This window comes from Nicotiana tabacum, chromosome 22, assembly GCF_000715075.1.
Source record: "Nicotiana tabacum cultivar K326 chromosome 22, ASM71507v2, whole genome shotgun sequence".
Classification (NCBI taxonomy): Eukaryota; Viridiplantae; Streptophyta; class Magnoliopsida; order Solanales; family Solanaceae; genus Nicotiana; species Nicotiana tabacum.
This window is the reverse complement of record NC_134101.1, coordinates 114,557,471-114,571,454: the sequence shown is the minus strand read 5'-3', so window position 1 is coordinate 114,571,454 and position 13,984 is coordinate 114,557,471. Positions and strand designations below refer to the sequence as shown.

Genomic DNA, 13,984 nt, shown 5'->3' with positions numbered 1-13,984 from the left:
CATAATTTCACAACCTTACCAATCTTATCCGGCTTTATATATCTATGATTGCAACTCATTTGCTTGGTACGGGATTTTCATACTGTTGATTCTTTCAGCTTTGCTCAATAAATCTTATATTACTAGAATCCAGCATTCAATGCTTCTTCATGACTGTCTAGTTTAACTAGTATAGATGTGTCACAAGACAGTTGCAACCAAAGGAAATGGGATAACAAAAAAATTAATTTTTCTTCCTTCCCATAGCGCAGATAGAATTTCATTCAAGATAAGATCCAATGTAAATATTAAAACACATATAAGCCCATGATGACAATTTATGCAAAAATGATGCGTTCTTTTCAAGTCTGCATTCAATTCAGGCACCAAACTAAAATGTGAAAGATCATGCTTGTTGCAAGAAAATTCCAAACAAATACTATTAAAACTCACATTGATGATCATAGAAAATGCGTTATTTTCTTATTAAAAAATATGACCTATGCAAAAGTAAGGATAATCATCAATAGAAACATATATATGTACCTTCCAAGCTTTTGGTAAGTATTTGCAACAAAAAAGATAGAAATAATCAACACTTGATTTTTCTTCCTTCTATATCTCACATAAGGTGTCCTCTAATATAGATCCAGAACATAACCCAATAAAAGCTAATAATAGAGATACATACCTTTCGTCTTCAAGCTTTTGAGTATTGCCCAAAATGTTCCATGTGCAGAAGTGGCCTCAAAGTTAAATAACTTTCTTGGTCTTGAGTGAAGTATTAGTATTCTTACCAAGAACGTACTATTACACAAATAATTCACTTCAAGAATAATCTAAGATACATATAGGCATGATTCAAGTTCGTACGATATCAATATAATCGCATGCTTGCTTGTCCTAATATCTTATGCAAATGACATGGTTTATGCATGACATGTACTCAGGCTATTTAAAGTCTCTAAGTCATGGATAAAAAATAGTACCAAATAGAATAACAGTGTGATGTAGCTAGTGGACTCGAAATGTATATGGATGACTAATATGCATATACTAGGCTATACTTTACTAAACCAATAGCTGAATATGTATCACCTAATGCAGCAAGAAGAACTTGAATAAACTTTAGTGATACTAGTCACTCTTTTAGATCATACGTCGTATTTCCTTCATCCTCTATGAATATATAAGAACTTTGAAGTATGTTCCTCGACCAACCAATATGCAAACATCTTTAATCCTTTTTATGGCTGGACTTAGAAATTCCTGCAAAACAAATTAGTTTGTTTTTGGTACCCAAATCTTTTTGGGTCCTTCATGGTTAGTAGCTTGTATAATTGGAGATACATGTAACTGTTTAGGTCTCCATATAAATTTTGATCTAACATGACTTTTGGCATAATTACATGCAAATGCTTTATGTCCAAAATTACCACAGTAGTGACATATAACAAAAGAAGTAGAGTATTTACCAGCAGGTGCCTTAGTCGATTAGAAACTTTCCTGAGTCGACTTGTTTGAAGTAGGGCATCTACTAGTAGATCCCTTGTCAGTCAACTTGGAGTTACTAAGAAATGAGCTTGCTTGTTCAGCCGATCAAAATGGTGACAGGAAGATATGTGCAAGCTATTCATTTGTTTCCAAAGTTCTGCATTTTCTTCTTGAAGTAAGTTATTTTCAACCTGATATTCTTCGAGTAGAATATTACACTCTTCCTTTTACTTTTTCAACTTGTTATATTCTTCAAGTTGGATCTCCAAGTGTTTCTTCTCCCGTTTAGTTTTCATGAGCTCATCAAGAATTTTTCTCATATCTTCTAAAGCCTGTTCTACGATACTTTGAAGTTCATTATATTTATCACATTCATGAGATCTTACCTCACTTATTTCACTTGGGGTCATGAAGCAGTTGCTTGTAGATTCCTCATGATCGTTGTCTGATATATCTTCATCACTCCGGGCACCAAAAGATTTTCTTTTCTCACTTGTCTCACTTCGTGCCATGAAACAAAGGTTGGCAGCTCCACTATGATTTTTATCTGGCATATATTCATCACTCCATATGCTGGAAGATTTTCTCTTTCGATTGCCCTTGGATAGTTTCCTTTTTAGTTCTGGACAGTTGGCTTGGATGTGACCATAATTTTCGCATTTGTAGCATTTTTTATCATTATTTTTCTGCTCACTTATATCATTACCTTTTCTAGAAGTTTATTTGACTCTTCCATTTTTCTTGCTTCTTCGCGTCGTGTTGGAGACAACTCTAGAAAATAATGCAATATCATTTTGACGTATGTCTCCTTCTTCTTCGGCTTCTCTTTCAGACTCAGCAATAGTTGATTTAGAAGCAACACTCTTTTTCTTCTCTTAATGTTCATGTTTTTTGAGATGGGTTTGCTCAAAGGCTATAAAGTCTCCACGAAGTTCATCATATGATAGTTTGTCGAGATCTCCATATTCAAGAGTAACAACTTTTGGTTGCCATAAAGTGGGTAAACTTCTTAGAATCTTTCTGATTTGTTCACCACTTGAATATGGTCTTCCAAAGGATTTTAGATCTCCAACTATTTTGCCAAATCAGCCAAACATGTCTTCAGTGGATTCATCTTCCTTCATTTGAAACAACTCATAATCACGAATCAAATGGTTTATCATTGTCTCTTTTACTTTACTGGTACCTTCGTAGGTAACTTCAAGTTTATCCCACATTTCTTTGGCTGTGTCACAACTTGATATTTTTTCAAAATCTTCTCTGTTTATAGCATTGTATAATTGATTTTTTTCCTTTGAATTTATCTGCGTGATTGCCATATGCTCATCAGTATAGTCATCAATATCAAGGGTTTTAGTAGATACGTGTCCTTCTGGTTTCTTTTCTTGTTTGGACTGTAGGAGAGGAAAGTCACCCTTCTTGATGACTCGCCAAACTTTGACATTATAAGATTTGATAAAAGCTTCCATTCAAACTTTCTAGTGGGTGTAATACTGTCCGTTGAAGTATGGTGGTCTTAATGCAGAAGTTCCCTCTTGGAGTAAGGCTCTGATAACTGTGTATGCTGACATGATCTTTTCTCACTTGTTGTTAAGCAAAAATAAAAATGTGAGACCTGCTCTGATACCAGTTGAAAGTACAGGAGGGGGGAAAGGGGTGAATTGTAGCCTTTTTATATTTCTAGTCGACTACTCTTTAGGTCTAGTCGACTTATGCAGAGACAACCTGCACATAACTGTTAGTTCTTTCGATTTAAATAAGTGTTAATCACAATAAATAGTAAAGGAATAGAATATAATACGAGAGCGACAAAGGCAAATGATACCAGGAATTTTATACTGGTTCAGAACCAATGTGGTATCCTAATCCAGTCCTCTTGGGTTGCAAGAGTGTTGTCTTTTAGAGATCTTTGTAAATTGAATTGACTACATCCTTTGTGATTTTCAGCGATCACCACCAATACTGACATGGTTGGTTTTCACTCGCTCACCAACAACGACCCTTTGGTTTTCACTCGCTCACCAAAGAAATGAACAATGACACAACCTCTAGGACACAATGCCTCTCCAATATTTTTGTATCTCTTATCTCTTTTAGGTACACAGTAAATCTACTAAAGTGAATTATAATGCTTGTTAAGAGTAGAATAAAGAACTTGTAGTTGGGTAGACAATTGTATAGAAGGTTGCGTGCTTTCTTCCTTCATAGAGCTCATATATTTATACCCCTTTCAACTTGTTATGGCAATTAGCTTAATCCAAGGGAATTTGATTGTTGTTTCTTTATTTGTTTCCATAATCTGCTACTCCAATGATTTCTTGTTTGGTCAATCTTCTCATACAATATATTAGATCTAGGCAGAGATATTGTTGCTTTCCTTTGAATAAGGTAAATTGATGAGTATCCTTCCAATTATGCATTGAATGATTTTCTTTCCTTGTCTGACACCTTGATTGAATAGTGTAAGAATCTTGATTACAACTCCTTCCTTAATTCTTTTTATAACTTTGGACATTATGCCTTCCAAGTCTCCCGTGCATAATCACGTTGCTTTGCAAGATTCTTCCACAAAATATTCCTCATTTTCTTCCAATAAGTCATTGTAGAAGTTCTTCCTTTTTATATGAGAAATATTCCTTTCTTGACCTTGGAAAATAATCTCTTTCCATAATATAAATTTTACTACACCATAATATATTTCTTTCCATAGAAAATATATTCTTCCTTGGCCTTGTAATATCTTTCTGCTATAAAATAATAGATCTTCTCCATAATTTTAGCAACTTTCCTTTCAAGATATTGAAAAACTTTCCTTCTATAATTTCCGTAGATTCTTCTTCCAATATTATAGTAAGCCATCCAATATTTGACACTTGACTTTCAAATATTATTCCTTCTATGATGCTTGGAGATTAACTCTCTGAAAGGAATCTTCATTGATAAATTCTTCACATGATATTCTCTTTCCCGTATTTGTCTAGATCTTTACCAGTATCTTCTTTCATGAATAAACCTGTGCAGAAACAAGATTACCACAAGTAAGTGTTCTTTGATTAATAATTGTGTTTGTTTGTTATCATCAAAATTAATACGTGAAACCTTGAAGCTAACACAAGGGCCTATGCGTAAGAGCCTAAGGGCCAGCCTAAAAAACCTCAGGTCTATCTTTACTTCGAGTTCGAGCGAACGCTCGCCCGATTATTAAGCCCAAGGGCTACCCAAGTTCAAGCCAGTTCTCACTTAGGGACTATTCATAAAGCCTCAGGGTTATCCTTACTTCGAGTTCGAGTGAACGCTCGCTCAACTATTAAGCCCAAGGGCTACCCGATTTCGAGCTAGTTCTCACTCCGGGATTATTCATAAAGCCTTAGGGCTATCCTTACTTCGAGTTCGAGCGAACGCTCACTTGACTATTAAGCCCAAGGGCAACCTGAGTCCCCACTTGGGGACTACACGTAATGCCTCAGGGCTATCCTTACTTCGAGTACGAACGAATACTTGCTTGACTATTAAGCCCAAAGGCTACCCGAGTTCGAGCCAGTTCTCACTCGGGGACTATTCATAAATCCTCAGGACTATCCTTACTTCGAGTTCGAGCAAACGCTCTCTCGAATATTAAGCCCAAAGGCTACCCGAGTTCGAGTAAGTCCTCGCTCGGGGACTATTTGTAAAAGGACTTTACGAAGCATCGTGTCAATCAATTAATAACCTAAGGGTTTGTGATGTTCCAGGCCCAATATTTGGACTAATCTCTAGAGTCAACATTTGAATTTTTTGCGAACGAAGGCAAAATGAGGCTCAGCACAAATCGAAGGCGAAATAAGGAAATTTTTATATTGGTGAAAAATGTTTACAAAGCTCAGGAGGGCCCTTAGACAGAAAAAAAGAAAGACTAATCCTCTGTTGGAGTCACTTGGTCGGATGGAGTTCCCTCAAGAGCTGCGCCCTCGACAGCTTGACCCTCAGCACCCTGGTCATCAACGGCTTCTTCACCCTTGGGGATTTTTTCTTCATCTCCACCGCTCTCTGAGCCACTAGTTGAATCCTCATCAGAAGTAAGCGAGGCCGCCAACCCTTCCGCTAAGTCCTTTACCTTATCGATCTTAACAGACAAATCAATGCCCCCTGCATATACATCCTCGAGAGTTTGTCTCCGAAACTTTAACCAGGCACGCTCCAGGGCTCGGGCCAGTTCAAACTTGGCATCCTTAAAGACCTTCCTGGCCCGAGTATTTGCAGAGGCGACATCTTTCCGGTACGAGGAAATGAGCGGATCGGCCTTGGCCTTGGCTGTGGATATCGCGGCAACCGATTCAGCATGGAGATCCTTATACTTACCACTATTCGCTATCGCCTCCTGAAGGCAACACTCAACCAAAGTCAACTTCCACTGGAGGGTATCTCTCTCGGAGGCCATCTCGTCCACACGCTGCCTAAGTCCGAGAATATCAGCATCCCTGGCTCTAAGCCCCTCCGCCATCAGGGCATCTTTCTTCTCAAGCTGCAAAAATCAACCAAAGGTGTTAAACGCTAAAGTCAGGGAAGCACAAAAATAGAGACATGCGAAGGCCGTATTACCTGCTCGGCAAGATCGATCCACTCTCGAGACATCATCTCCAAACGAGCCCGAAGGTCGCAAATTTCTTCCTCCTTTTTGGTAGAAAGAGCTCTGAACTCGTCAGCCTCTGATGAGAGCCTTCTGCACTCTTTCTCATAGTGGGCTAGCTCGGCTTGCTTGCCTTATTATAAAGCACTATGATCTGAAAGCATAAAAGAAAAAAATTAGGAAGATGAGGATCAGAACTTAGAGCATAATCGATGAATGATTACCTTCTTGCGGAGCCTCTCGACTTCCTCAAAAATGTGGGAGGCGTTAAGATTGGGGTTTTCTCCGACCCTAGTGAGGAGACCTTCAAACAAGTCATTCCCCCTGAGGGAGGTCCCCGTATCGGAAATTTCTCTATTATTGACATCTCGAATCCCCCTCGGAGGGAGTGTCAAACCTGGCAGAGAGTCACCCACTCCAATAACTCCGGCTAGATCGATCAGGGCTTTCCCTTGCCTCTGAGGAACTTCAGGACTGGGCTCCCTTGACTCTTCTACCAAATACCCCTTGGCTCGAGAAATGTTTTGACCGTCAAACAGCCTAGGAACATCATCTGACCCATCCTCGAGAGCGTCCTCGGCTCGAGATGGGACAACATGTGCAACTTTTAATTTATCTGTCGTCGGCTCAATAGCCATCGGCTCGGCAAGATCTGAAGGCTCACGCTTCCTCCTTTCCCGGGCACTAGCGGGGAGTCATCTTTCTCTCCACCCCCAGCTTGGGGGCCCTCCGTTGCTTCCGAAGTTAGGGCCTCTGAATCAATGTCAGGCTTTTGAACTTTCGGCTTCTTCGGTTTCGATGATTTAGTTGGCGATTTTCTTTTTCTTTTCTTCTCCTTAGCAAGACTTAAAGTATCCGCCTCCCCGGAGGAACCTTCCCTCATCAAAGAAGCATCTCCTAGGCCTGCATAAACACAGAGGCAGTTACAAAAGTTTAGAATACGATTAAGGGGTACCTCCTGTGTCGAGCTCAAGTACGACAAAAGAGAAACCTTACCGTAGTTTTTAGCTTCCCATCGGCCCTTGGCTAGATCGTGCCATATGCGCTTAACATATAGGTAAGTCAAATCGAGCTGGCGAACCCAGCCCGAAAGATACTTCACCGCACCAGGGTACCACTCAACAGCTGTAGCAACAAAGGAAGTTAGTTCAAGAGGGAAAAAGGTCTAGAGAGAAGAAAAAGTACTTAATCGACATATTCACTTACGATTCATGTTCCATTCCTCGAGAAATAGCATCCTTTCAATAGGAATTAGATCCGAAGTAATAACTCGGACAAAGCGACTTATCCATCCCATGTCCTTGCCTTCGTCAGTACAGGCGAAGAAAGCCTTCGGAGCCCGATGCTGAAGCTTAATCAGGCCGCCTTGATACAGTCGGGGGCTGTACATCTTAATCAGATAATCAAGGGTAAAAGGTACCCCCTCGGCCATGTTTGCAAAATGCCTAATCATGTCGACAACACGCTGTGAGCACGTGATTTTTGCCATATAGGAATTACTCCCATAAACTCTAAGAAAATAACTTTTCCCATTATTTGCAATTTTGTAGATTTTTTGCAGGATTTTTGTTAATTGTTTGCAATTGTCTGTGCATGTTTATTTTATTTAAATCATGAAATGCCATGATCCTAAACCCGGACCCGGTCTTGATGGCGCCTCTCGTGAAGAGGAGGCCGGTCGACACATCCCCATTCCAATCTTAAGCAATAAAATAATAAGTATTAAGTCGTAAACATGATAAAATCTCAAAAATAAGTAGTTAATAGTATAATTTGCGGAAAAACAAACCCAACACAACCCGATATCAGGGTGTCACTAGTCATAAGCATCTACTAAGGTCTGAATACAACTAGAGTAAAAATGTACTAAATATAGTCTAATGAAATAGAGAGGGAGAAAAGTAGTGCAACGAACGTCGGGCAACTACCTTGCTAAATTCCGATGACTCTGCCTCTGAGCAACCAATACCCGCTACCGGGTTCAGAAATACCTGAATCTATACACAAGGTGCATGGAGTAAAGTGAGTATTTCCAACTCAGTGAGTAATAAAAATAAATGAAGACTGAGTGATAGGAAATCACGAAGAGTACAACAACATGTTGTATAGAAGCAGTACAAAACCAGTAAGAAAGCAATGAAGCTGTGAAATCTCTTAAGGACCTTAGCTCAGTTTAAACTTCTTCAAAAATGGCTTTTCAACAGTTAAGCAATTGAATGCAAGCAATTAGAACAGATTAGCATATAAGATCCGCCCCTCGAGCACAATTACACAATTAAACAAGTACATGACAGGTAAATAAAAAAGATAAGTACATAAAGGTTCACCCCTCGGGCACAATGTTAACAAATCCGTCCCTTGGGCAATATCTCAGAACAATACCAGCCCCTAAGGCTATATCTCAGAACCATACCAGCTCCTCCAGCTATATCTCACATCACAATGGGTACCCGCGCTCACTGGGGGTGTACAGACTCCTGGAGGGCCCCCCTTACGTCCCAAGCGCAATATCAAGCCATCTCGTGGCATCATAAACATGCTCTCGTCTCATATCAATATCAATCCACCTCGTGGCGCACAATCTTTGGCCTTCGGCCTCATTATCATAATCAGTATATCACTACTGCGGCGTACAGCCCGACCCAAAAGTATCCTCACAATACAGGCCCTCGGCCTTACTCAGTCATAATCTCATAAGCCCCTCAGGCATCAGTAAAATATGAAGCTCAGCACAAATATCTTTGAAAATATCAATTAATGTGTTTAAAACAGAATAACATAGCTGAGTTTTTAAAATAGTGAAAATATAGCATGACTGAGCACAAGTATGAAATCAAACAGTGAGGAAAATATCATTAACAATCCCCTAAGGGTTCAAACAGTTGGCACGAAGCCCAAATATGGCATTTACCCCAAAGTATAATAATATCAAACAATTAGCTTCCCATTATACAGAAAAAATAGTCATTCAGGATGGACTAAGTCACAATCCCCAATGGTTCACGACCCCACCCTCGTCATCTAGCGTGTGTTTCACCTCAATATAGCACAACGCTGTGCAATCCGGGGTTTCATACCCTCAGAACAACATTTAAAATCATTACTCACCTCGAACTAGCCCGAAAAGCTACTCTGCAACACGCTTGCCTCTCGACCCAACTTCCGAGTGCTCCAAATCTACCAAGTTCAGATTTTTATCATCAAATTATGCTAAACGAATGAATTCCAATTGAAAAATATCGATTTTAAGTACAAAACCCGAAATCAGTCAAAACTCGACCCCCAGGCCCGCGTCCCGGAACTAGAACAACTTTGTACCAAAATATTCTTCATCATCTCACAAGATCGTACATATAAACAACTCAAAAATTGGAGTTCGTTTGTCCCCTCAAATCATCCTTAGAAGGTCTCATAATCTCAAGCCCTAACTCCATTTTTTTTTCTATTGATTTTCATGTCTAAATCCATGTAAGATCACATATTTAACTCAAAAATAGGAAGAAATCACTTACCTAGTGTTGGTTGGTGAAAATCCCACCTTGAGCGCTCCAAAATTGTCCAAGCCAAATGAAAGAAATGGGCTAAAACTCGTGTTTAAAACAATCCGCCCAGGCTTCATTGAGTTGCACCTTGCGCTGTGAAGGTTGTACATCCTCTTACCATTTTCCCCTGATGTACACCTTTTGTTAAAACGCCCATAACTCCTTGTGGAAATATCCATATAACAAACGGTTTAAATATTTAGAAACTAAACTCGAAGATCTTTCATTTGATAGGTTGTATACCATATAATTCTTTATATATTCCGAGATATGAGCTTCTAAAGTCGGCTCTATGCTTCAAAAAATTCTATCGAAGCTGCTCCACCAGCCATCTTCAATCCATCATAACTTTCTGATAAAATATCCAAATCATGAATGACTTAACTTTATGGAAACTATAATGCAAGGACTACAACTTTCATGTTTTGCCATATTTTTGATTCCTTATAGATTGCAAGATATGAGCTTCCAAACTCGACTCCTCGCATCAAAAATTTTCTGGTGAACAGCTGAAGCTCAAAAATCTGCAACTTTTCCAAAGCATGAAATATTCCGTTTAACCACCTGAAACTCACCCGAGGCCATCGGGAACTTAACCAAACATGCCAACATATCCCATTATATCATTCAAACTTGTTCCAACCTTTGGAACGCTCAAAACAACATCACAATACCGAATTCGCATCGGATTCAAGCCTAAGAATTTTAAAATCTTCTAAATTACGCTTTTGATAAAAAACCCAACCAAACCACGTCCGTATGACATGAAATTTTGCACACACATCCCAAATGATACAACAAAACTACTATAACTCTCAGAATTCCATTCCGACCCCTATATCAAAATCTCACCTATAAACCGGAAAATGCCAAAAACTCAATTTTGCCAATTCAGTCGTAAATCTACTCCAGACCTCCAAAATACATTCCGATCACGCTCCTAAGTCCCAAATCACCTAATAGAGCTAACTAAATCATAAAAATTCCAATCCAAGATCATATACTAACAAGTCAAATCTTGGTCAAACCTTTCAAATTTCAAGCTTCAAACTGAGAAGTGTTCTTCCAAATTCATTTTGATCATCCTGAAAACCAAAACCAAAGATTTACATAAGTCATAATACACTACACGGGGCAAGTCATGCCTGAGAACTGGCGAGCAAAGTGCAAAAGCTAAAAACGATCGGTCAGTTCATTACATCTTACCCCACTTAAACATACGTTCGTCCTCGAACGTGCCCAAAGTTGTTCCAAAAGCTAACCAATCGCTGAATAACCTTACTACGCATATACCCGGAGGTGATACCATGTTACCCTATCTCATATAGGTCCGATAACACAGTGTAATTGAAATTTCACAATCCAATCTAGCCCATAAACCATAGAACCACATTTCCAGTTCTGAAATCATCAATACGATTAGAATCTCACATTTATACTGTGAACAAGTCCAAACAAGCTGTAGCAAACCATATCTGTAAGCTCAGGTGCAATTACATTATATACCACATAACTCAAACACTGGTAGTGATAACTTATAATCACAGCAGCTGCACACAACAACCGAATATCGATAGAAAACCTCTTATCAACTAAAGTCTCATTCCGTCACTTTCATATACTGCCAATGATAAATAAAACACACAATAAGCCATAACCATTTCTCATATCAACCATTCATGAAGCCACTTCTCCGTTGGCAAAGACCATAGCCAATTTCTGAGCCAAACCTCGATATTATCCTTCCAACATGCTGAAATCGAATCAGTTTGTACTCATTTCAGATCTCGACGATCTCATCTAATTCAACACCACTACTCTGGTGATATGACACATCAATACAATATAAAGCCACAACTATTGCAATCCGTGCACCAATAAACAATAATCTGAATGTACTTCAATCATGAAGACGACTCGAACGAAAGGGCTGTACCACCAACTCACTAGTACCACTACAACAAAATGCTGAGAACCCACCATACGTCGTAGAAACAGAATATGCGAATCTAACCTGAAGGGTCATACCTCCACATAACTTCTCTACAATGCGCAACCCTATCCAAACACTGGTCCACATGAAACACCTCAAGTCACTATGCTCGAAATCGACAACCACGCGCAATTTGATGTCTAGAACCAAAGCAAATCATCATACCCACGGTGAAGCAAATAACATACACCACACAAACCTGAAAGGACATAACCGATATGCCATTCACCGAGCAACACCCAATTACTCTTCCCGCTCGACTTCCACTATGAAACCCCAATAGAACCGCACCATATGTGCCTATAACCAACAAATCATAACGCCTCGCAACACAGAAAGCTAACTCATAGATCTTCCCAAATTACTGATAAGCTCAATAACAATCGAATCAACACATCCCTCAACATTACAACTCGGAGCCAACCAAGCCGACTCAAGTTAGAACACACATCCACATTGGCCTGCCCATGAACCCCTTATCAAGAAAACTCTTAAGTTGCTCCTTCAACTCTTTTAACTCTGCCGGTTCCATACAATATGGTGCCCAACACCAAATCAATACCAAAATTAACAACCCGGTCCGGCGACATGCCCGATAGTAGGAAACACATCCGGAAGAATCCCTCATCACCGAAACTGAATCAATGGTAGGAGTCCCTACACTGACATCCATCCCAAAAACCCAAGTAAGAAAAACAATCCTTCCCAGCCATCCGCTGAATCTTCGAAATATAAAACCACTGTACTAGACCATAATCCGTCGAACTTCGCCACTCAGTCTGTTACATTCTCGGCATAGCAACATCGTCGCCTTAGCACAATAGTCCAGAATAATATGACATAGAGACAATCATTCTATACCCAATATCCCTCAAATCCTAACTTACCAAAAAGCAAAAGATCCACTCGGGTCTCCAAACCTCAATAGTCACTACACAGTGCCAATACACGCGACCCACAACCACAACATAACCTATTTATGAGAACTCGCAGTTTCCAACTCCATATAGCACACGAATCGCCATGTCCAATCCTATCTATCCGAGTTCCTCTGATTTCACCTTCAACTTGATACTCCTTCTTGCTATAGCATCACAATTCCTCAACCCAGACTCACCACACGAGACCCAAGCATAATATCACACAGTCTAAGGCTCACAACCCGCTAAATACTCTTTTAAATGTTCCCAAAAGCACCACATTCAAAATACCTACCCTGAAAAAACTTCCTGCGAATTTGAAGCCATTACCTTCCTAATACTGATGTATAAAATCCCATAATTGATATAGAAATGACACAAGTCTTGACACCCTCCAACGCAAACCTCAGTTCCTAGCCAAATCATACACTTGAAAATTTTCTAATTATTACATGTACAATCTTGAACACATTAGAACCATTCTCGAGAGTCATTCACTCTACTCAAACTACAATTAGCCTGATCAAACGGACCGAACAACCAGTGCCTCATTAGCACTCCGACACCGTAGAATGTAACCTCATTCTAAAACAACCAAGCAACTTCCTGCTCTATGCACCGAGCATCCTTTACCAATAACAACTCAAGACATTCCGTGATTCTCACGCACCTATGAAGCATACCTTAACCTTTGTCAAGAATGTTCCTTTACTCGAGCCATCCTCGGTCTCAATCTCCGTAGGCCATAACTGATTCACCCGTATGCCTCAACTGGAACCAACATAGCACATAACCGTGCAGTCAACTAATCAATAGCAGACTCCCCTACTTGGCTCGAAGACATAGATCAAAACACACACAATAACTCATAATGCTTATACTCTACTACTGCCATAATACCATAGTGAGATTAAACTCGATCCTTCTTAAACTCGCGAAACACCGACCATCTAGTACTTTAAATCTTATGCAAATCTCGCATTCACCCTTGTAATAGTTAAATCCACTCTTTTGAGCAACCTAAAATTTGAATTTCAACACGTATATTTCACTTGTAAATGAGATCTCCTAACAGACAACATAATGATCACACAACTTCAGAACAATTCGCATGAGATAACCCACCTGTTTTGCCTTAAACTAACATTTCTGTATACCTTCCACCGTCATAAACATTATGCAGTCGCTTGATCTTCCTGAGTCTGAACTCATACCGCAACATAAAATTTACTTCACTCCCAACTAGGAAACATGAAAAGGTTCTTCACATACCCATAACTCGGGGCTTACCTCGAATCAAGATGGAAATCAAGCACCTAATAGTTTTTCTATCCTCCAGCAGACCCTTCTCATCGCTTCTAAATCATATGAATATATCTCGTAGTCACATCACACTCATCACAAACCATCCAGCCATCACTTCTACTAATAGGGCACTACCGAATATATA

General features: G+C 39.6%; 1 protein-coding gene across 1 annotated transcript; it reads right to left on the bottom strand.

Annotated features, from left to right (window-relative positions):
* Positions 1 to 2,558: 2,558 nt before the first annotated feature.
* Positions 2,559 to 2,942, bottom strand: LOC142176030 (uncharacterized). The gene has a single exon (XM_075243068.1). It carries the CDS (start codon positions 2,940 to 2,942, stop codon positions 2,559 to 2,561), a length of 384 nt encoding a protein of 127 aa, XP_075099169.1.
* Between the last annotated feature and the right edge of the window lie 11,042 nt (positions 2,943 to 13,984).

Coding starts and splice junctions, on each gene's coding strand:
- LOC142176030 (XM_075243068.1), bottom strand. CDS start 2,942: ATGGAAGCTTTTATCAAATCTTATAATGTCAAAGTTTGGCGAGTCATC.